Raw genomic sequence first — 26,778 nt, forward strand, 5'->3', positions numbered from 1 at the left:
TTTGCCTGATTATCTCTTGGCACAAAGAGACCAAAGTGACTGGATGGAAACCACAGCATTAAAAAAGGAACTCTTGTAGTATCCTTTGGTATTCCCTCCCCTAGGAATCAGGACCTGTAGATGATGGAGCCTGTATTTTCAGGAATGCAAAGCACAATTTCCCAGTGGTTCACAGAGAGTGATGGTATGTGATCCTACTCTTACTTTTACCCTTGATTCCCAGTTTCATGTATATAGTTAATTTGGGACATAACATCATGATCATTGATTATGAGTGTGTAATGCATCCTTACCCATCCCCGTAAGCTCTCATCTCCAAGCTAACACCTAGCAGTTTTGGGATGGTGTAATGTATTATAGAGCCATTGGATTTCATGGTTAGATGATCATCACTGTGCTTTTATGTAAAGTAGATTCCTTGGTGCACTGAGATTTTAGGAGAAATTTAATATTGGTGGATCACCACTAAATAAGCCCTTGAGTAGTAATGCTGGTTAAATATCTGTTGGCAGGAGAGACAAGGAAGATATACCCATATCTGAAATATGTGTCAATTCTAGTCAAATGAATCATGTAATTCCAGTAAAATCTGCTGACTACCAAGTGGCTGATAGCTTTGATCTCTATTCCTAGTAGATTGGGTATTTAGGGAAAGCAAAAACTCTATCAGTCTTGGAACATGAGCATCCATACATGGGGCCCATGCATAGATTCTGTATCTATCCTCTACTCTGTTCATGCCTATTATGATTGCTGAAGACAAAATATGACTGATGTTAGTTGACCAAGTTCTTTCTATGTGGTTATTTAGTGCATCTTCTGTTGTAGCTATCCTATGGTGGGTGTTGAGATGCATTGCTAATACCTTCACACTTCATGCTAACTCCCATTAATCCATATATATGACTCTTTTCAGATTTTTTGACTCAGATTGTCTTATTCTTTTCCTTCTAGTCCAATGATAAACCAACCAGGTTATTTGCCACCACTTATGAGTCCAGGTATATTCTTACCTTGGCCTACTTCTATTTCTATCCAAAGACAATCTTCTGACTGAAAGTGTGCCTATTGGAAGGATTTTCCTTTAACTTTATCTTTGTAGAAAACCTCTGAGTGAGGCTATAGGAAAGTTGCCGTCCATTTTCAGTTCATATCTATAAACCAAGTGAACCCATCCATGAACCATGCTCATGTTTGTTCCTTGTTCTTCAGATGGTAATAAGGGAGGGCTTCTTTCTAATACAGCCATAGTGTGAATTGAGGGAGAGCTGCTGTTGCAACAGTAGCCCATAACATAGGAGTGCAAATTACACATGATCTCTGGTCTACTCACATTCGATCCCTGATGTACCGTAGACCGCTGCTGCTCATACCCAGTGCATAAGATTTGTTCATGATAGGAAACTCTGGCTGTGTGGATATTTGATGTCCCATAGTCATGTGTTTTATATCTACCAGGATCCAGAAGTATGCCAGGAACATTTTTCCAAGTTCAGGATAATTCTCTGCTACATACGCTTAGCCTGGGGTTTATGATTATCTTCCTCTATATTCCCCACATTGTATATTTTTCATTGCAGGCATCTCTAATAACATAGAGACTACTGAGATGCATGACCCAAGCAACAAGATAGCATGTGCTACAGAGTTCAGTTAATTTAGTAAAATTATTGTATGTTAATCTATTCAAATATATCTTCTGCCATATTTTTTTCCCTTATCCTTTCCCTTTTACTTTTAAAGTGCCAATTTACAAGTAAGTGACAGTCCTTGATACCAATCCATATCTTTTAGATGCTCTCTTCTGTTTTCTTACTCTTTTTTTTATCTCTGGGTGTTTTAAGTTGAATAATTTCTACTGACTTGTTTTCAGGTTCAGTGGTTGTTTGCTCAGCTAAGCCTAGCCCACTGATAAGCTCATTAAAGGAATTTTTGATCTATAAGTATTATTTTTTAGCACTTTCATTTGAATATTTTTAATAACTTCTTTCTTTTGATAATCCTCATTGATTAATTCATATGTTCAAACACTCAACTGTTTTTACATGTTAGTTGTATCTTATACTTCCTCTCTGATAGTTTCAACCTCTGTTTCATTTTTTATCTCATTCCATTGATAATTTGTGGGTTTTTTTTTTTTTGCTTTTCTTGATGTTCTCATAATTTCTATGAGTTTCTCATATTTTTTTTAAACTTATTTACTTTTAAACAATAAAACTGCATGTTTTCCTAGATTATTCCTAAAAGAATGGCATTTGCTGGACTGCCTAACTGGAAACATTTTATGATAGTTGATCCATTTTTTTTAATTTAAATATTGTTGATAATAAAATATCGTGTTATAAAATTCTCATTTTGGTCTGAAAAATGAAATGAAATGAAAAATTATTCCATTATTGTACTTTGTAATTCAAAATGGTTAGAAGTGTGCATCTGAATTTTCAAAGTCATTGATTCCTAAGTCCATTATTTATGTGATTATTGTGTGCCTGCATTAATTTATTAGGTCATTCATATGTATCATCTTATATAGTAAGTTGTAATCATTTTCAAAATGTCATAATTTGGATGTTTTCGACATTAGGTAAGCAGACTATTTGATCTTTGACAACCTGAGAAATTTTGTATTTGGCATTTTGTATGAAGTGAAAATAAATATGATCTCTGTCCTCAATCATCAAGTATGGAAGATATAACAGTAATTCAAATAAATATGCTTTAAGGATAATCTGATAAAAGTTATTAGCTAATTTTTATTTGGAAATATTAAAGGGAATTTTAAAAAATGAGTTAGAATTTTAGTAGGACCTGGGTAAAATCAGACTTCAAATAAGCAAAGGCAGAGAAATAACCTTCCAGATAGAACTATCAGGAGTAAACATAGATATAGGAAAATATAATATTAATTCTAACCTAGTTTGATGAAAGCAGTGATTCTCACATTTACCTGTGCTTTGGAAACATCTGGAGAGATGTTTTTAAAAACATAGCTTGTCAGGCATACTCCCCAGAGATTCACATTTGGGAATTTATATATATTTTTTAAACCCCACAGGTAATTCTATTAGTCAGGTTTCTAAACTTGGGGACTAGAGTAGTTGGTAATATCAGAGGAATGGTAAGAAAGGCAAGATTGACCTAGAGGATTTAGTTTAAGGCTAAGAAGACTACATTTATTTCAGGAGACAGTAAAGAGACCATAAAATATTTTGTTAGGATAACAGATATGAAAATGAAGAGGATTAGGAATCAGAAAAGTCATTTTGGAAAACCTGTCCAACATGTAAGCCTGACCAGGGGGAGAAAATTGGGTGAAGAGGTCTTGGAGAGAAAGTAAGAGAAGGAACATAGACTAGAGAAAAGTTTGTTAGATAGATGATAGATAGATGATGATAGATGGATAGATAGATAGATGATAGATGATTGATAAATGATAGATGATAGAGCTATGTTTATTTGCACATATTATTTCTGTTATAACATTGTTGATGCATGTAAATAATTTACTGATCACACTTCTCAGTTCATATAATTTAGTGGCTTATTTTTAAAAAGAATTCATTAATTTCTACTGTGAAGATGTTCGATACAGAGACACATGTTGAAGCAGTCTGGTAAAGAAGGTTTTGACATGGCAGAGGCCTGAAAAGGGCCCCAAATTCCACAAGTAATCATTTACTCTGCTTAGAAAAGGAGTTGCCTATGCTATTAATGAAATCAAGGACTCTTAATGTTAGAATTACAAACTGAAAACATTCCAAATGTAAACTTGTATGTTGTGGATATGTTTGCCAAAAAAAAAAAAAAAAAAAAACATTTCTTTCCGAAGAAACAATAGATATATAGATAGATAGATAGATAGATAGATAGATAGATAGATAGATAATGTGAGTTGTATGTTAAAAGCGCTTAAACTTCACTAGGCAGATTTGTGGCATGAGTTTTTATAAATGATTTTAAGTAAGATTTAGTGTGTTCACAAATAAGCAAATCTTTAGCTAGAACTATATGGGAACTATTACATCTGAAAGTTTATTCCTTTTAAAAATATTTTTCAGGAAATAAAATTACTTTAAAGCTGAAGTCTCTGGCACAGAGGACAGAATTTTTTTTGCTTACCGACTGAGCCACCCAGGTGCCCCTATTTATAACTTTTTATAACCACTAAATCAGTTCTGTGCTTTCCAGCTTTTAAAAAGAGATAAAATAGTCTAAATATTAAGTCCGGAAATATTTTTAACTGAAAAGAACAGATTAAGAATCAACCTGTGATCCCAAGAAAAAGAAAGAAATAAAATCCTATAAAATTCTTATTTTTTATTAATATAAAAACAATGCAATCTTTTGGTCTCTTTAGTGATTGATATGTTGATATTTAGTAACTATGGAATTATTATTCCAAGAGATTTTGTGGTTTTGTAAGCCTCAAAGCAAGCAGCAAGATAGCAGAAAAGAAAATAGGTTAGAGGGGCGCCTGGGTGGCTCAGTTGTTAAGCGTCTGCCTTCGGCTCAGGTCATGATCCTAGGGTCCTGGGATCGAGCCCCACATCCCACTCCCTGCTCGGTGGGGAGACTGCTTCTCCCTCTCCCACCCCCTCTGCTTGTGTTCCCTCTCTCGCTGTCTCTCTCTGTCAAATAAATAAATAAAATTAAAAAAAAAAAGAAAATAGGTTAGATATAGCAAAAAGTAAAAATAAATAAATAAAAATTGTCATGTTTCTTTTCTTGTCAATGAAACCCACAATGTTCATCATTAAATTATTTGGAAAATATTTGTTACACTGTGATGGAGGTATGTACCAGGCCAATGAGAACTAACTATGGAAGGAGTCCAGAACTATGATCGACACAAAATAGATGCTCAATGAATGTGTGTTGGATACATTGATGAGTAGTAAGAAGTATCTGGTGTATAAGGCAAGGTAGGCAAAGAACTAAGACTGAGATTTGAACAAGCCTTGGTAATGTCTAACAAATACTAAATGTTATTTCTTTTTGATTTTCTTGGATTCATGGAGACAATGTCAAAGCATTCATATTTGAATCCTATAAAGAAGATAAATGAACATGTTGTTATAATAATAAATTATTATAAATATCACTTTTCATCTTCTCCATGCTGCTAGAAATGCATATATACTCTCTGTAAGTCTCTCAACTATGCTACAATGTAGATATCTTGATCCATATTATACAGATGAGTAATTTAAAGTTTGGATGGGTTGGTAATTATGGTTTTGTTGCATTTTTTTGTTGTTGTTGTTATTTTTCATTTCTGGAACATAATAATGGTTTTCCACTTATGGCAGAATATACAATTTCTATTTTTCAGATTTATTATGGTATAATTGACAAAATTGTAAGATATTTAAAGTGCACAACATGATGATTTGTTGCATGTATACATTACAAAAGGATTCCTCCCATCTAGTTAATAACACCTCAGAATTTTTATCTTTTTAAGAGAATATTTAAGTTCTATTTCTTAACATATTTCAAATTGTACAATACAATGTTATCAACCATTCACCATGTTATTATACATTAGGTCCTGAGAACTTATTCATCTTATAGATGAAAGTTTGTGGGATTTCACCAACCTCTCTTTATTTCCTCCACTTCCAGCCCCTGGCAACAACTTTTCTTCTCTGTTTGTATGGGCTTGACTTTTTTTTCTTTTTTTTTTAAGATTCCACATAGAAGTGATAGCATGCAGTGTTTGTCTTTCTCTGTCTGACTTATCTCAGCTTAATGCCCTCAAAGTTCATGTTGTTACAAACAACTGTATTTCCTTCTTTCTCAGGGCTGGTAATTATGTATGGGAGATCATTTTGAACCAAAGTCTAACACTGTCCACACCTTTATTACTTTTTCACTTGTCATGAGAAAGCTTCTCTGTTTGGAGGTGGGGGAAAAATAGAGATTCCATTAAATAATTCCCCTTGACTGTACAGATTAGATATGGTTTTCAGGCACACACCTCAGAGGGATCACTTCATTCCAGATCTGATTCTCACCATTGCAAGAACAGACAGTTTCCCCAGATTCTCAAGAACTGTTTTGTTCTTGCTTGGGAAGAGGCAGAGACTTCTGAGGAAAACCAAAAACAAAAATGATGTGTAAAGCAAAATACAAGCACACACATACACACACCACAGTGATCTGAAGGAATGAAGCATTGAACTAGACAAACAAAATTCATGTCCAAAGAAGAAAAAAGATAAATGAGCAAATTTTTACTTGTTATAGGAGAAAAACATTAAAATCAGGATAAGGGTGATTGTGATTGAGGAAGAGGATGCAGTTTTAACTACTGTAGTCAAATGGGCCTCATTGAAAAAATGGCATTTGAATAAACGCCTGAAGAAAGTGAAGGGATGAATTGTGTGAGGTCTAGGAAAAGAGAGTGCTAGGAAGAGGAACAAAGTTTTTGAGGAAGCACAAGGTCAATGTAACTACAGCAGAGTAGTCAAGGGTAAGGATAGAATAAGATGAAGTTAAAAAGGTAAAAAGAGGACATGGCTCATATGGTACTGAAGGATTATGGTGTTAAAAATGAAAAAAAAAATGGTTTACAAGGACCAGAATATCCAATTCAGTTGATCATTACATTCTTAGTCTCTCTAGAGGTTACTTAGGAAGTCAAATTATGACTACAGTTTACTTAATGGATACAACAGTAGGGGATTAAAAGGCTCCTAAGGTAGTGTTGATGATGTTGATGAAGATTTTTATTTATTTTTGACAGAGAGAGAAATAGCGAGAGAGGGGACACAAGCAGGGGGAGTGGGAGAGGGAGAAGCAGGCTTCCCACTGAGCAGGGAGCCCAATGCAGGGCTCGATCCCAGGACCCCGGGATCATGACCCAAGCCGAAGGCAGACTGTAAATGAATGAGCCACCCAGTCACCCTGGACTAGTCATTTTAAATACATAGTTTTACTTTATCATCTCAGCAAACCTGTGATGTCCTAATAATAACACTCATTTACAAATGAGAGTAGATGATGAATGTGTCTTTACTAAATATTATTATTGTCACAAATATCTGCTCTTTCCTGGTGGAAGATCACTCATCCCCATCCCATTTATGATAGGCTTGGTCATGTGACTTGGATCAGCAAATGAAATGTAGGTTAGAGATTTAAGAACCAGTATGTTTGCCAAGCACCCTTTCCCCTGTCCCACGATGATGACAGTGTCCCAGGTAGAGGATGTCCCATTAACCTGGGCCCCAGAGTGAAGAGAGTAAAAAGTGGATCTATAGTTCACCTTGGTCATGGAGTATGAGTGAGAAATATACCTGTGTGACATGAGCCACTGAGATTAGGAAACGGGCTGCTTTTTTGTTTTTATTATTAATAGTCTAATGTGCACTATTATGATTGTTCAATCCATATTCTAAACATAAATTTTGATGGCGCTTTTAAATATGGCGTGGATTTGACCAATTTACATGCATTATTTTTATAGCATCATTAATATCTAAAGTTCTATTTAGATAATAACATTTATGGTAAAAAAAAAAAGTAACCATTACATAATAGAATTTTGACTTGAAAACTGACAGTCTACAAAGAGAATTTCCAAAAATACTTTTTGCATTTGAAGCCTCATTTGCAATAAATCACAGACTCCCAGTGTGCCTGCTCTAAATAACATTCACTTGAATAGATAGTTCTACAAATGATATGAAAATTAGTTATGATATCACTTTGTAAAATGGCTTCCTATCTGCTAGTAGCCTTGTCCTCCCCAGCTTTTTGGCTGGTATGCAAACAAATGGTGCAATAGGACCTAACCCACACAGAAGGTACTCTTTCAAACTGTTTATCTGAATTTTCACCATGACCATTGAAGCTTTCATGATCCTGTTTCTCAGATATAGACTCAATTACTTCCATTTCTTAAATGCCCAAAGCACTCAGTTTGCTCTCTCATTAGGACAGACACCATACAGACACTACATTAAGATGTAGTATGATGGTATCACATAGTGACTTAATAGCATGCCCTCTGCCATTTACTAGTCATGAGATCTTGTGCTTTATTTTCTTATTCTATAAAATGGGGAGAGCAATTTCCATGTCAGAAAACTATTGTAAAGTTTAAATGAATTGATCTATATAAGTTCTCAACAGTACCTGGCACATAGTAAGGTCTCCAAGTATCAGTTATTATTAGTATCATTATTATTATTTTCTTGATCATAATAAACTTGTTTATTTTTTATTGTTATGTTAATCCCCATGCATTACATCATTAGTTTTAGATATAGTGTTCCATGATTCATTGTTTGTGCATAAATAAACTTGTTTATAAGCTTCTCTTTATTTCCAACTAGCTTATTTATAACTATCTGTTTTAAGCATTATAATAGCTTCGTGTTTAGTAAGCTTATCCTTATTCTCAACTAAACATTATCTTCTTAGCTATAAGAGACATATTTTTAATTGGAACTGTTAAAAGATAAACTGAGGCATATTAAAAATTTAAAGAGTTTACTTGCACAAAAATTGACTCAAATGGGGCAGCATCCAATCTAATACATAGAATGGAGCTCCAAGGAACTGTGCAAAATGACTTTTATAGCCTGAAGGGAGCAGGAACAAGGAAGTTATATTAGACAAAAAAGCGGGTTGGTTATTGCAATCATTAGGGGCTGGCGGGGGTCTATCAGGCCCACTACCTAACTAGTGCTGATCAGGTGATTCCTGACTGACTGGTTTAAGATTCCATTTCTGGAATCTAATTAAGTCTTGGCTTGGTGATGTGGGGCTTGCATAAGAGACTATTTTGGGTCTGTTGTCTTGTTTTTAACAGTATCTATTGTATTACTCAGCATAGCAATTTATGCACATATCATAGCAGCTGCGGAATAGCCCACATGATTTGAATCCCAATCTGCTGTTACGGCCTGTGTGATTTGAAAACATTATTTAAACTCTCCAAACCTTTGTTTATTCACCAGTGAGTTAGAGTTAATGATATCTACCTCCAGGTTAGATGACCATTAACTAAGGCAATATATGTAAAGGCTTCAACACAAGGCCTGGCACACCAGTAAATGCTCAATTGATGGTAGCTAGATGTTCAGTACAGATGGGCACAATGACAGAGGGATTATTCTAGCTACTTTTACCATGTCTCCCTACTTTTTCCTAATATCTCTCACATGTAAAACCTGAAATACAATCTAGCTTTCCGCTAAGCTTTGTTTAGGTTGTTCTCCAGATGTTTTCTATCTATAAATATTGCCTCTGACATCATGTTTCTGGATTAACAGAGTCACTCTCTTTTCTCGTTTTGTTTTGTTTTTCCTTGTTCTGTTTGGTTCCCCTAGCTGAGCACAGAGGTACTACATGGTAGGTGCTTAATAAATATTTAAAACTTGGCCTTTGAAAATACTAGGTATTTTGCCAAAATTAGGCTGCATTTAGAGATCTCAGTCAGCCCATTAATAGACTCACCAAGACCAAAGTTAGAAAAATTCAAACTCTTTCTTATCTCCTATAAGTGAGAAATATTTGACTGTCAAGAATCACTATTAAAAAAAAAACTATGAAAAAAATCTATGAATTAGTATTTACAGTGACAACTTGATATAATTCATTACTTCACTAACATTCTCAATTAGCAATTCCTCACAATAAAAACAAATTTCTTAAGTAGATTAAACTTGTACTTTGTTTTTCTCATTTACATTAAATTAGTAATAATTAGTAAATAACTATGAGAGTTCATAGACCTCTAAACATGTTTAACCTTGAAAATGTTTTCTTTTGCTACAATGTGTCAAATTACCTTTACGGGAAGGGAGTCTTGATTTCTTGGTGACGTTTACCATAATGAACAAACTTTGGAGTTTTACATTTAAATGGTCTCATGTTTTGTCTTGTCTCTTCTATCGTAGGCATTGACTGCGAAGTAAATGTAGATGAATGTCTATCAGAGCCCTGTCTCCATGATGGAACTTGTATCGACGGCATCAATCATTACGCCTGTGACTGCAAGAGTGGATTTTTCGGAACACACTGTGAAATAAATGCAAATGATTGCCTCTCAAATCCTTGTCTACATGAAAGGTAACTATTTTTATTTTTCTATTATTAAATCAGAAAGTAAATTTAACTCACAATATTTAAGACTTAATGTCAAGGGAAAGTTGATAAAGATAATTTTAATTATGCTCTTTCATAAAACGAGAGCTAAGTACAGTTAAGATGACAGATGCTGCCTGTTGTACTTAATGCAATGTACTGATACATTATCTCTGCCCTTCTTTTATTTCTGCTCATTAGCATAAAGTAATTTTCAATAAATGTGGATTAATTGGACTTTAATATACTTAAAGGTAACTGCTCAAAGTAACAGAAGTAGCAGGTAGGATGATGAGACATTCTATTATTTGCTCTGTGAAGGGATAAGACCACATACTTAGTATTTAAAATGTCCCTAAGTAGACTGGCTCTCTCATTCCCATGTGCACGTAAGGTATTTTTTGACTCTCTTTATGGAATTGTATAATAGCTCTTCTGCTCGTGGATAGAATATTAGTTCATGCAAATTTAGACCCTGGGTATTTCTAGGAGATGCAGGTGGCAAAGAAGAATGGTTCATAGATGCACCAGCCTTCCTCTGCAGCATTATTTTTCTTTTCTAGTCTTGCCACTGACTTTGTAAGCAGGGGAGGGAGGATGAGTATGGGTAGCTCATTGCAGTGCAATTTGGCCATAGCTGACTTCAGTTCCCTACATAAACTCTAGACATACTTTTTATCTTTAGAACTGTTCTTTCTTTACATTGCCATGGGGAAGATGGCAAAAATTAAAATTGATCTGTTCTTTCAATCCAGTCACCTTGATGGATAAGAAGCCAGGAACAGACTCTGTCTTCTATTGCTCGTGGGAATGCAGGTTTTTTTTTTACCTTAACTGGAAAAGAAAGACTTAAAATAGTGAAGCTTCTTTGAAATTGTGCTTTACTGTCTTACTTATTTAAAAATGTAATTCTGTGTTTCAGATGTATAGATCTCGTTAGTGAGTATCAATGTTCATGTGTTGCAGAATGGACCAGCTCAAGATGTGAGATCAAGATTAATGTAAGTTTCATAATTTTTATTAAATTTAAACTAATTTAAAAGAAAAGCCAAACTACTTGTTATAGGTTTCAGAGTCATTTCTTCAGTAATTATTGATGATTTAACTGCTCTCTCACCTTTCTTCTTTGGAATTTCTCAGTTACTCCAAACAGAACTAAAAATCATAGCTTCTTTTCATTTTTCCTCTTCTGTGTCTTGTTATCATCAATTTCTACAATCGGGAACCCTCATTAATTAAATCCTGGAAGTGGTTATTGTCAAAAGAAGGCTCAAAAGGCTTATGCTTTGCCATCTGCCTCCCCCTTTCTGGTCTGAAGACATACAGGTGTCTGTGGATGTCTAGGGATGAGAGTACATTAAATTGATCCAGATATCACAAGAACATAAATACTGGCTGTATGTGCCGAGAGGTGGGTACATGTAAAGAACACCAACACCTGTAATACTCTCAGGGTCTGTGTTCAAGTCTTCAGGAGTCTGTAATGTGATTGACTCATGGCATTTTATGTGGGATGCATGATTAGTTGAGAAATGATAGTTACCTGAAGTTTGAGACCATATTGGGTGGATGAGAATCTTGTGAGCCTTCCTGAATAATGGGACATTCTTCCAATCCTTCCTGTCTCACATGGTAAAGGAAGGAAGTGTTGGGACTAAAAAGAGCCTCTAATATTGTGAGACTATGGATATTTTATTTAAATCCTTTGTCTCTTTCCCTTGTCAGTAAAATAAAGCTACAATAATTCCCACATCACACAGACATTGGTGTGATAAAGCACATATGACATGATAGATATTCAGTAAATGGTCCTTTCATAGGGAGTGATGGGGTGGTTAAATGCATTAAGGAGAAACAGGATTGAGCCACTATCTTGCTACTTACTTGCTATGTGTTCTTGATTAAATTATTTATATTCTGAAATCATATTTTAGCTATTCAATGAGGGTAGTCATAGTAACACCCTCTTGAGTTGGCGTGAGGATTAAATTAGATAATGCATGTAAAACAATTAGCACATTTTCTGACACATTATTTTTTTAAACTTAATTATTTATTGATATTACATTGATTTGGTTCTAGATAGTGATGCCATAGTTGATGTGGAAAAGGAAGTGTCATAATTAATAAATAAATAAATCCATAAAGAATGGACAAGGCATCTATCTTGTTTGCAGTTATAATATTGCCTATGGCAATCTCTAAAACTATCTCTTGATAGTATAAATGTGGTATTCTTTTCAGAATTAGACATATAAGTAAATAAATATTTTCTTTTATATATAGATTTGTATATATTCATACACACATACATGCAATATTGTGAGAACAATTATTAAAATTCTACCTATATACTTCTAGATCTTTTCCATATATTTTTTTATTTTAACATAAAACTGGACTCATTATCCTCCTTATTAAGTGACTTTTTGTTTCACTTAGTGTATCTTAGGAACCACTGCATTTTAAACAAAGAGTCCTGACTCATTCCTTTTATTTTTTTTATGTCCGTTGAAGCATTTTATTTGCACGTATGTATTACATCCCTAGAAAAAGAATTGGATTTTCCCTCCTGTGTGTTTTCATCTTGCTTCTTCATGGTCTATGATGCCAGCTGATGTTGTCAGTACAATGAAACCAAAGGGATGGAAGCACATTATTCTGCTATTTTTCTAGATCTTTGAGTTGCACATCAAATCTGGGGCTGATCATTCCACAGATGATTCCACAGTTGGATGGAATCACTGGATCATTCCACAGTTGTTTAACCTGTCCGTGAGGTTCACAAAAAATTTCCCAGCTCTTTGATTATCAATAATTTCAAATTCACCAAAGTAACCATGCTTCATCATCACAGTTAGAAACCAGACAATGACTTTGGAGTATGGCCTCCTAAGACCCTAGGGTTTTTCTCTCTTTTCAGGATCATTAATGCTCTTGAGAATATCTGCCAGGACATTTACGTGCACTACAATCATGAAAAGATTGTAGAAAGAGCCTGACTCATTCCTTTTAATAGCTACATTTTCCAAATAAGTGTTGAAGAACCTCACTTATTTAGGGGTACCTGGGTGGCTCAGTTGGTTAAGCATCTGCCTCTTGATTTTGGCTCAGTTCTTACTTTATAAGACTTGTAAATTGTGAGATTTTTGTATTTTTTGTATTTTTTATTAAGTTCAATTAGCCAAAATATAGTACATCATTAATTTTTGATGTAGTGTTTGGTGATTCATTAGTTGCGTATAACACCCAATGCTCATCAGATCACGTGCCCTCCTTAATACCTATCACCAGGAGAATGTTGAAAAAGAAAACCAAAGCTGGGGGCATCACAATGCCCGACTTCAAGCTATATTATGAAGCTGTGATAATCAAGACAGCATGGTACTGACATCAAAACAGACACACAGATCAATGGAACAGAATGAAGAGCCCAGAAAATGGACCCTCAACTCTATGGTCAACTAATCTTCAACAAAGCAGGAAAGAATATCCAATGGAAAAAAGACAGTCTCTTTAATAAATGGTGCTGGGAAATTTGGACAGCCACATGCAGAAGAATGAAAGTGGGCCATTCTCTTACACCATATTTTTTTATTTTTTGTATTTTTCTTTACTTTTTACTTTATGACACTGGGCTTTGCATCTCTCCTTAGAAAGTCTTTTCATGCAGCAATATTTAAATTATTTTCTTATATTCTCATCTACAATTTTAGGATTAATAACACTTTTAGTACTTTTAATCCACAGTGAATATATTACTATGATTGATAAAAAGTAGGGAAATGAATTTTCTAAGAATTTTTATCAAAGGCTCTGTCATTTCTCTATTAATTCAGGTTGCCTCATTTTTCATGCACTAAGTTCCTATATATGGGTTAGTTTAGGACTATCTGCTCTGTTCTTCCACTTTTTAAAATTTCATGCTGTCACCTATATTAATTATTACAGTTCAACAGAATTTTTTGGTAAGTGTTCTTTTCACTAATAAGTACACTCTAAATGTAAATTTGGTCATTCATTTTGCAAATATTGAATATTTTCTATCTATGAGAAACAGAAATAAAATAATTTTCAGAAATACCTCCTGCTCACCAGTTCTAATTAGAGATATCAATATAGATATAAATGTGTATGTTACTTAGCTAACCTATTTATTGTAACTTCCTCTGTTTTGCAATGCCCAAATAATAGTCTTTAAAGGCATTCATAGATCAATGTCTGAGTCTGTCTTTTTTTTTTAAGATTTTATTTATTTATTTGAGAGTGAGAGAGCACGAGCGGGGGGTAGGAGGGCAGAGGGAGAAGCAGACTCCCCACTGAGCAGGGAGCCTGACATGGGTCTCCATCCCAGGACCTCAAGATCACGACCTGAACCGAAGGCAGACGCTTAACTGATGCTTGAGCCCCTGAGTCTGTCTTTCTAGGTTAGAGACAAGAGCAGTGGAGAGCCATGGGCAGTCCTGATTGAAAAGAACACTCAGGTCAGTATGGGGCAGAGTGATAAATCTGATGTTCCTTGGCAAGTGAGAGAGCAAAGTTTATGTTAGGATTTGAGGGGGAAAACCACAAGCAAACTTGTTTTGTTTCTGTTTTTGTTTTGTTTTGTTTGTTTGTTTTTTAAAGATTTATTTATTTATTTGAGAGAGAGAGAGAGCAGGGGTAAGGATCAGGATAAAAGCAGACTCCCTGCTGAGTGTGGAGCCCAAATGGGGCTCCATCTCAGGACCCTGATATCGTGACCTGAACAGAAATCAAGAGTCAGATGCTTAACCAAATGAACCAATCAGTCACCCCTGTTTCTGTTTTTATTTTTGTCAATCTGAGAATTTGAGGCAAGCTTTAAAAAATTAGAATTAATGCTACAATAAAAACAAATGCATGATTGGGTATGGGACGGTTGTGGTTAGTGACAAATGTAATTAACTCTGGGTTGACACACAGACACACAGTCTCACAGAAAAGAACAGAGAGTAGGGTGATATAAAAAGCAGATATTTCTCTTTATTTTGTTGGGACTGAGAAAGATAACTGTTATAAGGTAGCAGTGTTCTGTCTTGTCTTTGTTTTGTTTTGTTTTTAATACCAAATTATAAATACATAATAAAAGCACTAAAATGGGCAACAAGAAAATATGATTATAAAATAAAAGAATCAATACATTGTCAGATGAAGGAAAGCTAAGCATTTATCATGAGCAGGTCTAATTTAAAAGAAGGACTAAAGGAAGTTATTTAAATAGAAATTATTAAAGAAAATAACTCTGTGTGTGTGTGTGTGTGTGTGTGTGTGTGTGTTTGAGTATGAGCCAAAAATTTTATAAGGGGCTTTTTATATAATAAGATTATTTACCTTTCCCCTACCATATACATTATGTACCTTGACTTTTTGTTGTTAATATTTAATTACTATGTAGTGGATTCTGACATTAAAAGGTTTACTGATATCTTTTCTAAAGGTTCTATGATTTGTGACAAGTTCAAAAGGGACTTACTCAAAAAGTTATTCTAGTATTTTTCTTATTTCCTTTTTATTTGCAATTAGATGATTGATCCATCACAATTCTTTTCATGGTAACGTTTGAGTTAGAATTTCCAACCAAATGGTCAACTGTTTCCCACAACTCATTACAGAGAATATCTATGTTCTTCAGGTAAAAACATCTTTAAAATAAAGTAGATCTTGGGATGCCTGGGTGGGTCAGTCAGTTGGGCGTCTGCCTTGGGCTCGGGTCATGATCTCAGAGTCCTGGGATCAAGTCCCGTGTCGGGCTCCTCCCTTTGTCTGCTCTGCCTGCCGCTCCCCCTGCTTGTGCTCTCTCTCTCTGACAAATATGAATAGAAATCTTTAAAATAAAGTAGATCTCCTAAATGGGAATATTTGTCACACACACACAAGGTACCTTACTTTCTCATTTTATCACTGCAGATCATTCTACATTAACATACATAGTTCTACTTTATTCTCATAACCCATTGTATGGAGGTACCATATTTATTAATCAGTACCCTCTCAATGGAGATTTATTTTAAGGGTATTGCTCTTAAAAATTATTTATATTAGATGAAGAAGTTTGAGTTAATATCACTTAATTTCATTGCAGGAAATACTTATTACTACTTTAACCCCCCCCCCCCCGTGTGTGTGTGTGTGTGTGTGTGTGTGTGTGTGTGTATTTCCTTTTGGTCTCCTTTCCCACTATATTTGTATGTTTATTGGGGATTTTTTCCTACTTACTTTTCCTACATATTTTCTCTATCTATTCCATCATTTTCTGTTTCATGAGTCTTGACTTTCCAAGTTAAAGGCAGATTTCTATTACCACTCATGCAAGAGTGAGCCCAAACCTGAATCAGAACAAACTGGTGGGAGAAAGTAGTGGCATTTCCTTTCCCAGCCTGTCTCGGCCACCAGCACCAACCCCATGTCCCTTAAAATGCTACAGATTCCTTAATAATATTTATTCAGAGTGCTATCAGTCATTTGCATTACTTGCCCATGCTTGATCCCTCGTTTTTCCAAGTTAGAGCACAATATACTACCGAGATTTTGAATATACACATTAGGTTTCTTCAGCAGTATTCCTTTGTTAACTTGAGGAAATGGTGTGCATTAAGGGTTAGCTTTTTCAATATGTTTAGTATTCTACATTACCTTTAAAGAATTTTGACATTCATTTCATAAATTTGGCATAGTGTCTAATTTCAGCCCTGATGTATTTTTCCTTCCTATATTTGATTCATTTGTGCATTTCAGGCTATTTCTAAGACAGTGGTTTTGCTTTCTTGTATTTCAGTTGCTTTCTTTCCTGGAAGTATTGTCAGACACATTTTCAATAGAGAAAAAATAATATTTACTGCAGAAATCCCAATCTGGGTATTTCGTAATCTTGTTTGATTTGTTGAAATAGCAAATTAAACGGTGCATTTTCTTTATATCAAAACACCGTAAGTCAGATTAAATTGGGAATTCAATAAAATCTTCTTCCGATTAACTACTTTAGTCCCACATTCAACCATGTAAGAAAGAAAGAAAACAGCAAGTGAAAATTATATTAGAAGTAAATTTTAGAGATACTTAGTCTTTACCATATACATTGTCATATTCCACAGCCAAGAGACTCCTTTGAGAGAGAAATCAAGACTTGGTCGTACAATGAGCCCTAGGTTGGCATTCAGGGCATTTTGTGTCTATGTGGTTTTATTCTGGCATCATCTTGCTATAAGATATTGGTGAAGTCAGTAACACCCTTGAGCTTGTTTTCATTTTTGAAAGTAAAATAGCATTGTTGGACTAGATTTTTGCTACTCAGTGTTTGGTCCATGGACTATCAGCATCAGGATCACCTGGGGGTTTGTTGGAAATGGCCTCACACTAAACCTTTTGAGTTTAAATCTGCAATTTAACAAGGTGCCCAGAGTATTCATAGGTAATTTAAGTTTTAGAAACAGTAGACCACATTAGTAGTTTTTATTCAGAGCTACACAAAATTTGAGAAATTCTGTGAAGTTTAGTAAGTCTTTGCATTGGGCAAGGTAAGGCTGTATTGGCTACCATGTTCTATTTCCACTCTTCAGATAGAACAGTTTTAATGGTTATCTGTTTAACATAGTCTGTTTCTCCAAGATCTTATTTGAAGAAAGTACCCCACTACTTTAAAAACAGCAGTATAAAAAGAAAACACATGATTCCATGGCAGAAATGCTATGATAAAGAGGATATCAAGTAATAACTTTCTGTTCTTCTGGGAAATTCAGAGATCACAGAACAACTTCTGGATCTAAACTATGCAACTCAGCTGGAACACAACTATCAGAGAGATAATTGGCACATTGACTAGCCAATCTGGCCATTTGTTCTGGCTAAGCAGTCCACAATGAATATATATCTGCTCTGTTACTCTTACACTTCTGTAGATTCCCTGGCATGACATTCTGAATGCAAGTTGAATGACTGTGGCATGGCATTGGGGTTTAGGTTAATTGTCTAGATTGCCCTGCTCTGCAACATTACTCCTAGCTTCTTTCTCTTTCTCTAAACACGCAGCCTTTTATTTTTCTCATTTTCTGAAGTTAAATTAGTAAATTCTTCTTGGAAAGCACTTTATTTAAATAGGGTATAGCAAAGTAATATAAATGATGATTAACGGAAGGAACGGGATCAGCCTTAAGTTTTACACCAGGAAAGATCAAGAATTTTAAATAAATATTTGATTTTTTTCTAAAAAGAAATTGCTTTTGTATTTTCCATTAAGCCTACTAATTAATTTAGTAAAAGATTCTTGTAAACCCTAGAGACAGAACTTTTGGCAGTCTAAAAACGATCCCTTTCTTCCCATGGGAGATATAATTCAATTAGTTTATGTAATGCTTCCTAATAAATCATTCTATATATACCCAGCCATAGGCCTAAGAGGGAAACATGTTGTTTCCATGTCATTCCCTATGGAATTCTGCATTTACATTCCAGGAAAATAACTGCAGTACCTGCATAAAGTCTACTCAGTGCCTTTGGTTATCCTTAAGGAGTTTACATTTTCAGCAAAGGTAGAACAAATATCCAAATGGCATTCATTTATAAAAACATACATTTAACTGTATCACTCTGGTGAGTGTGAAAGATCACCATCTAGGTTCTAAGCATGACTTGAGTTTTATAATCAAGGGCACAATCCACTTTTTATTGAAAAGGATACTTATTAAATTCTCTGGTGATTTTGACAAATCCTTAATTTTTCATGTAATAAATGATATGAATGCAATGGCTTCACATTAGCCTTTTCAGTGTGAGTTTTTGTTATGTTAACATTTCTTAAAAGTCACTAAATGTTTATAAGCATAAATGTCAACCAATGATAGTTCTAAAAAACATCACTTTTTGGAGTAAAATGTAAAAAAAACAAAAAACCTCATGTTTGTATATGTAATTATCTTTGAAGATGTAGTAACTTAGATTCCGGAGTACAAACGATTCATATTTCTGTATATTCATTAAGGAATTCTGTGTAGACAACATATTAAGAGTATATAAAAATGGTTTACTAATGATGTCATAAAATTCCATAAATTATTTATCAGAATTATAGGTGCACATCTTTTCAGAGTTAACATTACCTTGAAAAATGATGTCATACCTTGTTTAAAGCACCATGCTTTGTGCTTTCCAGAATATAAGCACATGTGTAATATCTAAAATATAAACTTAAGAAGCATATGGCATGATACAGTAGACCTTGAATATAATAAAAAAGTCATTTTCTGTTCTAGCTGAATGACTGAGATATAGGCTGGCAAGGCCCTTGGCCTTCAGAGTATAAAGGGAAAGAAGATAGCATTTACTGAACGCTGTTATGTCCCAGGAACAGGGCTAATTACTTTATATACATTATTTTATTTAATTCTCATGGGAACCTGTGTGAAGTGGGTGAAATTATTGCCATTTTACACATAAATGCACCAACAATAAATAAAATACCATTTATTTAATAAGTGGGTAAAGTAGTATAAAAGTATAAAAATATTCAAATGATTTAAAAGTAATACACAGATATTATCTAGGTTCCTTTGACTCCACAAATCCCCTGTATTCCTGGGACTATAGGATGCAGAAATACTAGACACAAATTTGGACAAATGCATGGGGAAAAATGACTCATGAAAAGATTCTGATCGGATACACAGTAAGACTCTGGGCCCAGATGGTGACACATGAGGCACCTGAATTTCCCTCCTGCCGTGGATGCACTGAGTGTACAGAACAATGCATGTAGCAGTTCCCCTTGAGAGAAATCCAGAAACTACTGAGACAATACTCACATTGAAATGGGTCAGAGGGGCGCCTGGGTGGCTCAGTCGTTAAGCGTCTGCCTTCGGCTCAGGTCATGATCCCAGGTTCCTGGGATCGAGTCCCACATCGGGCTCCCTGCTCAGCGGGAAGCCTGCTTCTCCCTCTCCCACTCCCCTTGCTTGTGTTCCTTCTCTCGCTTTGTCTCTCTCTATCAAATAAATAAATAAATAAAATCTTTAAAAAAAAAAAAAGAAATGGGTCAGAAAGGTTGAGACACACTCTCACCTTAAATCCCACTCTTGCACAGTGCCATACAATTAGGAAGAAATCCCGAACTTCCGGCTTCTCCTTGCGAAGTGATGGGTTTGGACCGCACATCTAGCATCCCAAATTTTAAGAGTGTATAAATCTAGAGCTTTTATATGTATTCAGAGTTAAGATGTTAGCAGGGACATGCTATGCTATAAAAGTACAAAAATCAGTTGCATTTCTATACACCAACAATGAACTATTAGAAAGAGAACTTAAGAAAACAATCCCATTTATAATAACACCAAAAAAAATAAAATACTTAGGAATAAATTTAACCAAGGAGGAGATGAAAGATCTGTACATTTAACACTATAAAATATTGATGCAAGACTATAAAGAAGATACAAAGAAAATGAAAAGAAAGAAACAAAAGATATTTCCTATTCTTGAATTGGAAGAATTAATATTACTAAAATGCCCATACTTCGCAAAGGGACTTACAGGTTTAATACCACCCTTATCAAAATTCCAAAGGCATTTTTTACAGAAATAGAAAAAAAAATCCTAATATTTATATGGAACCACAAAAGACTCCAAACAGCCAAAGCAATCTTGAGAAAGGAGAATGGAGCTGGAGGCATCACACTCCCTGATTTTAAAGTATATTCAAAGCTATAGTAATCAAAACGGTGTGGTTTGGCATAAAAACAGAAACATAGATCAGTGGAACATAATAAAGGGTCCAGAAATAAATCTATGCAAATAGGGTCAATTAATTTATGACAAAGGAACCAACAATGCACATGAGGAAAGGACAGTCTCTTCAATAAATGGTGTTGGGAAAACTGATAGCCACATGCAAAATAATGAACTCTGGGCTCCTTTCTTATATCATCACAAAACCAACTCAAAATGGATTAAAGACTTGAATGTAAGACCTGAAACCTTAAAACTCCTAGAAGAAGACATAGCTGGTAAGCTCCTTGATATCTGATCTAAGCGATCATTTTTTGGGTTTGACACCAAAAGCAAATGCAAAGAAAGCAAAAAGGTCTATATAAAAGCAAAGAAAGCAAAAAGGTCTCTATAAAACTTAAAAAGCTTTTGCATAGCAAAGGAAACCATTAACAAAATGAAAAGCTACCTATGGAATGGGAGAAAATACAAACCCCATATTTACTAATAAGGGATTAATATCCAAAATATATAAGGAATTCATGCAACTTAATAGCAAAACAAACAAACAAACAAAACCCCCAAATAACCCAATTTAAAAAATGGGCAGAAAGCTTGAATAGACATTTCTCCAGTGAAGCTATACAAATGGCCAATAGATAGGTGAAAAGGCACTGAACATCACTAATCATCAGGGAAATATAAATCAAAGCCACAGTGAGATATTGTCCCACACCTGTTAGGATGTCTACTAGCAAAAACACAAGAGATAACAGATGTTGGCAAGGATGTGGGAAAACGGTAACCCAAATGTACAGTGATGATGGCAATGTAAACTGGTAGTCACTATGGAAAACACTATGGAGATTCCTCAAGAAATTAAAAATGTAACTACCAAACAATCTAGTAATCACACTTCTGATTAAATAGTCAAAGAAAATTATCTTGAAGAGATATCTGTAGTTCCATGTTTACTGCAGCATTATTCACAATAGCCAAGGTATGGAAACAACCTGTGTTCATCAACTGACAGTTGGATAAAGAAAATGTGGCATCCATATATACAATGGAATATTATTCAGCCTTAAAAAGGAAGGAAATCCTGCCATTTGTGACAACATTGATAAACTTGGAGGGCAGTATACTAAGGCAAATAAGCCAGGCTAAAAACAAATACTGTATTGCATGGTATCACTTTTATGTGGAATCTTAAAAAAAATATTGTTGAACTCATAGAGACAGAGTAGAATGGTTGATTGCCAGGGGTCAGGGGATGGGAGAAATAGGGAAAGGCTGGGAAATCATACAAACTTTTAGTTATAAGATGTAGAAATTCTGGGAATCTAATACATAACATGGTGACTATATTAATAACACTGTATTCTATAATTAAAATTTGCTAAGAGAGTAGAACTGAACTGGTCTCACTCCCTCCACTTGAATAAGAAAAAGGGTAAATATGTGAGGTGATAGGTGTATGAGTTAACTCAGTGGTGGGGATCTTTTCACAATGTATATGTATATCAAATCATCATGCTGTTTAGTTTAAATATAGTGCAGGGTTTTTTTGTCAATTATACCTCAATAAATCTGAAAAAGGAATATATGTATTAAAATAATTTTGGTGAGAAAAGATTATGAATGGAATAAAAAGGGATATTAAGATGTCTTGTTTTTAAGAGAGATATTAGTCAATTATGAATTGTCTGTTCTAAGTATGTGTTCAAACCCAGGATTCCTTTGAGAGTTAGTAAAGACACTATTAATCATTACCTTAGGACAGCAGAATTAATCTGGGGCTGTTCCAGGCAAACTGGGATGTATACTAAGGGTCAGTGAATTCCTGATATTATATACATAGAATTTGCATTAGCACCATTACTAGGGTGCTTAGGGGAGTAGGTGTTCACTGCCATGATACATGTTTTAGTAAAGTTTAATAAAGTTTTTTTCCTGAAAAATTAGCAATGGGACATTTGACAGAGTATTTCTCATGATAAAAAATAAAAATCATTTATTACTAGAAACACATTTCAATTACTAGAGGAAGGGAATATCAGATAAGCTTGCATATTGATTTCTCAAAAACGTTTAAATAAAATATAATTTTAATAAAATTATTAGTCTTATCACTAGTAATCAAATTTGATCCTCTATTTCTTAATTTAGAACTGCACATCAATTCCTTGCATAAATGAAGACTTCTGTCAGAAATCAATCTGTGACTTTACTTGCATTTGCCCAAGTGGATACACTGGTGCATATTGTGAAATAAATATTGACAGTCATGCTGAGCCTGAACTGAATTTGGTCCTCTGTCTTAACGAAGGGATTTGTGTTGATGGACCTGGACACATGTTTTACTGCAGGTTAGTATTTATTTACTCACAATTAACCGATATATATTTAAGAAAGCATATAGACATCCTAGTAGTGATGCACTCTGAAATGCAGATACCAAGTTTTTAAGTAAGTTTTCATCTTAAAAAAAATGAAATCACAAATTTTAAGTCAACAATTCTAAGAAAGCATTATTTATATGTTTTTCCAAATACCATATATTCATATAAATCTCATGTTGGACTTCCAAATCTAATCATCTTTCATTTTATAATTGTTTCATATCACCTATCCTTCCCAAAATTGGATTCTTATTCCTTTTCTTAAGTATTACACCACATGAATGATGCATAGATAGTTCATATTTATAATATACATCTTATAGAGATTCATTAGTCTTCCTGCTATACTTATAATTCTCAGATCTTAACAACTGAGAAAATTTTCATTTGCTAAGATTTATAAAAATAAATTAATGTGTCACTGTATTTTTGAACCAACTACTATTTAAGGTATCTTTTAAAAATTCTTAGGAGATGAATTTTCATTACCTTTGTTCTTTATGATTATATAATATGTAATTGGTTGGTCATTTGAGAATGTAGCCATTACCTGTTCAATTTGTAAAATATTAATTGACCCACATATTTAAAAAAATAGTGTACCTCTTCTATTTCAGTCTGATTTTTGAGAGCCTGATATTAAGTTAAAATCTGTCAGCAACTGTGTTTCTTCTAAATATCTTAAATTATTGAAAGGTTGAAATATCATGTGTATTTTGATGCATAATTATTTTAGTGGTAAAGTTTCTATTATTTCTATATTTTGTCAAGTATTTCTTTTTAAAATTATTAATATATTCTGCATTACATTTAATATTACCACCACCATGTTTTCTTTGATCAATACCTACAGTGTGTTTTTGTCCTCTTATTTATTTTGATCCCCACAGTATCATTTTATTTGGGGCATATCTCTAGTAAGGCACATGTAGATGATAATTTCACATAAACCCAACATTATTATTGTTTCATTTAACATATGAAGACAGTGTTATTATTATGACACAGTTATTCTTTATTATATATTGCCTAACATGCCTTTTTATTTGTAGAGTGTGTGTATGTGTGTGTGTGTGTTGTTTCTGTTGTATTTTCTATTTTTAAGCTTGAATTTTGCTTATTTTACTCTGGTGGTTTGATAAAATATAGAAAGTAAATATGTTCCTAATATCAATTTTAATTACATAAAATATCATAAAAATGACCACTTGACCACTGCAAGGACCCTCTGGGTTATAACCTAATCAGTGCCTGGATGAAGTCAGCAACAGTAAGTTGGGCATTTATCTCCAATGAATATGCTGTTATAAATCAAGGTTCCATTCATGGAAACCCATTCTGTTCAATAAAAAAAAAAAAATAGAAATAAGTGAACCTAAAACTAAAATATGTATTTTTACAACCTTGTTAATTCAAGCACTATAAAAGCTACTCTATAAAACTTCCTTTTAGGGGATGTTAATCATGGGCTAGCTAGGCTGACCTTTCTTAAAGCATGAAGTCAAAGGAATTTAGACTGAAGAGGCTTGCTTCTTTTCCTGGCTTATCTCCTAGGGACAAGCATAGGCAACCATTACAGCTACAAGGTTATTCAAACTTCATTTAAATAAGAGTTGTCTGTTTTCAAAATTTTCACTGTTGATTCAATATGCCTGAAAGCTCCTGAAAGTCTGTGAATGGTAAATTTAAATGCCTTAGGAGTTTCATTTTCTAAGGGACTTGCACAGTGACTGTGAGTAGCCATCAGCATTGGTGCCAAGTTAGCGCTATCCTCAAAACGTTTATTTACAAAAGAAAACTCATGGGATGAAATGTTTTGCAAGTTAAATCATATATTTGTGTGTGGGCTAAGGATTAACCTGTCGTATATTTATTTAAACCATAATAAAATAATGATTTTTCTTTATTTAAAAATTGTATGAAACCTGGGGCACCTGGGTGGCGCAGTCAGATGAGCGTCCCACTCGTGGTTTCTGCTCAGGTCATGATCTCAGGGGCCTGGCTGGGAAAGAGCCCTTGTCAGGCTCCAAGCTCAACAGGAGCCTGCTTGAGATTTCCTCTCCCTCTCCTATGTCCCTCCGGCTCGTGCTGTCTCTCTCTGTGACTAAAATAAATAAATAAAATCTTTAAAAAAATTGTATGAAACCTACTTACTTCTCACCCTTTTTATCTAGTTTTATAAAATTTTTCTTTGGGAGACTATTTTTTATTTTCTCTTACTTTTCAATGCATATGGACATTTTAAGTAGCTGGATTTTTTTTCCATTGTAAATATAATGTCCACTTAACAAACCCTGTTATTTTCTGTTTACAAAGTAATTTATTTGAAGAATTCATTTTTCTTGAAGTGCCAATAACTTGGCTCACTTTTTGTTGCAGAATTTTTTAAGTTGACTCAGAGTCTCAGTTACTAACATGTTTATGCCTGTTTTATTAATCTTTATTGCTGTTTACCCAGATGTCTCATATGAACACTTTTATATCCCAACTCTATTGGCCAGATTCTTCTTTATTGAATTATTTCTGTGTCTACAAGACTGTTTTAAATAATAAGTCTGTCCAGTTAAAGCAGTGGAGTAGAAGCATGTATTAATGCAGAGGCATACCTGAGAACCTACTTTAACTACATGTGGTATGGTGGCTTAGATCCAGGGTGAAATTGATGAGCATATATGGACCCATTTAAATATCTCCACTTTACTCTCCAGACATTGAGTATTGGGCTTCTCTAGGTCTGAGGGTGTCAGATTTATACTTTGGTCATTGCCGATTTTTTTCATGAAGACATCTGATTCATTTAGATTACTTTATAACTAGAACAATGATACATTTTAAGAATAGCTAGTTATCGGGGTGCCTGGCTAACTCAGTCAGTAGAGCATGCGACCCTTGATCTTGGGGTTGTAAATTCAAGCCCCATGTTGGGTGTAGAGATTACTTAAAAATAAAATCTTAAAAAAGAAAGAATAGCTAGTATTCATTTTTTTAATCTTCTTGATAGTAGCTAAATTTTGAAAGGAATGGGTAGTCCTTAAATAGAAAAAAAATGAAAGAAAAAAAAAGGATGTACTGAAGTCTGACCTTTTAGAATATGATCCTTGAAGATGGTAAAATGAATAAGCCAGTAATATGTAGCTAGTTTCCTCATTACTATGGACAAATACATAGGTAATATTGCTTTGAATACTGACATAAATTAAATCAGTTAACCATTTCAAGCAAAATAAGCTAGGGTTAGTTTTAGATAAAAAATAACTTGGCTATTAGGTGCCAAGGAACATAATGTTTAAGTAATTCAATCATACTTTAAAGTCAATTTTATAATCATACCTTAGATCATTTCTGAAGATGAGACAGGACATTTCAAATACCTAAATTTATTTTTAGTAATATATGTGTTCAGCAACTCAAACTCTTGAGTGAGTTCATTTATATTGCCCAGTGAAGACATATTAAATTAATAATATGAATGTTGAAAATAAAAAATATGGTCAATAATTGATAAGATTTTTTAAAATCTTTGCCATTTGTTATTTAAAATAAATGAAAATAACCTTTTGCTCAG

General features: G+C 34.1%; 1 protein-coding gene across 1 annotated transcript in view; it reads left to right on the forward strand.

The window, feature by feature from the left end:
* The window catches only part of LOC116635771 (protein eyes shut homolog), a 215,453-nt gene extending 192,173 nt beyond the window's left edge, over positions 1 to 23,280 (forward strand). The window contains exons 11-13 of the mRNA XM_032410091.1: positions 9,912 to 10,083; positions 11,021 to 11,099; positions 22,981 to 23,280. Of these exons, the coding sequence (XP_032265982.1) occupies positions 9,912 to 10,083; positions 11,021 to 11,099; positions 22,981 to 23,280 (551 nt within the window). The remainder of the gene's footprint in view (positions 1 to 9,911; positions 10,084 to 11,020; positions 11,100 to 22,980) is intronic.
* The last annotated feature ends 3,498 nt before the right edge of the window (positions 23,281 to 26,778 follow it).

This window comes from Phoca vitulina, unplaced genomic scaffold, assembly GCF_004348235.1.
Source record: "Phoca vitulina isolate PV1807 unplaced genomic scaffold, GSC_HSeal_1.0 scaffold11, whole genome shotgun sequence".
NCBI classification, from domain to species: Eukaryota; Metazoa; Chordata; class Mammalia; order Carnivora; family Phocidae; genus Phoca; species Phoca vitulina.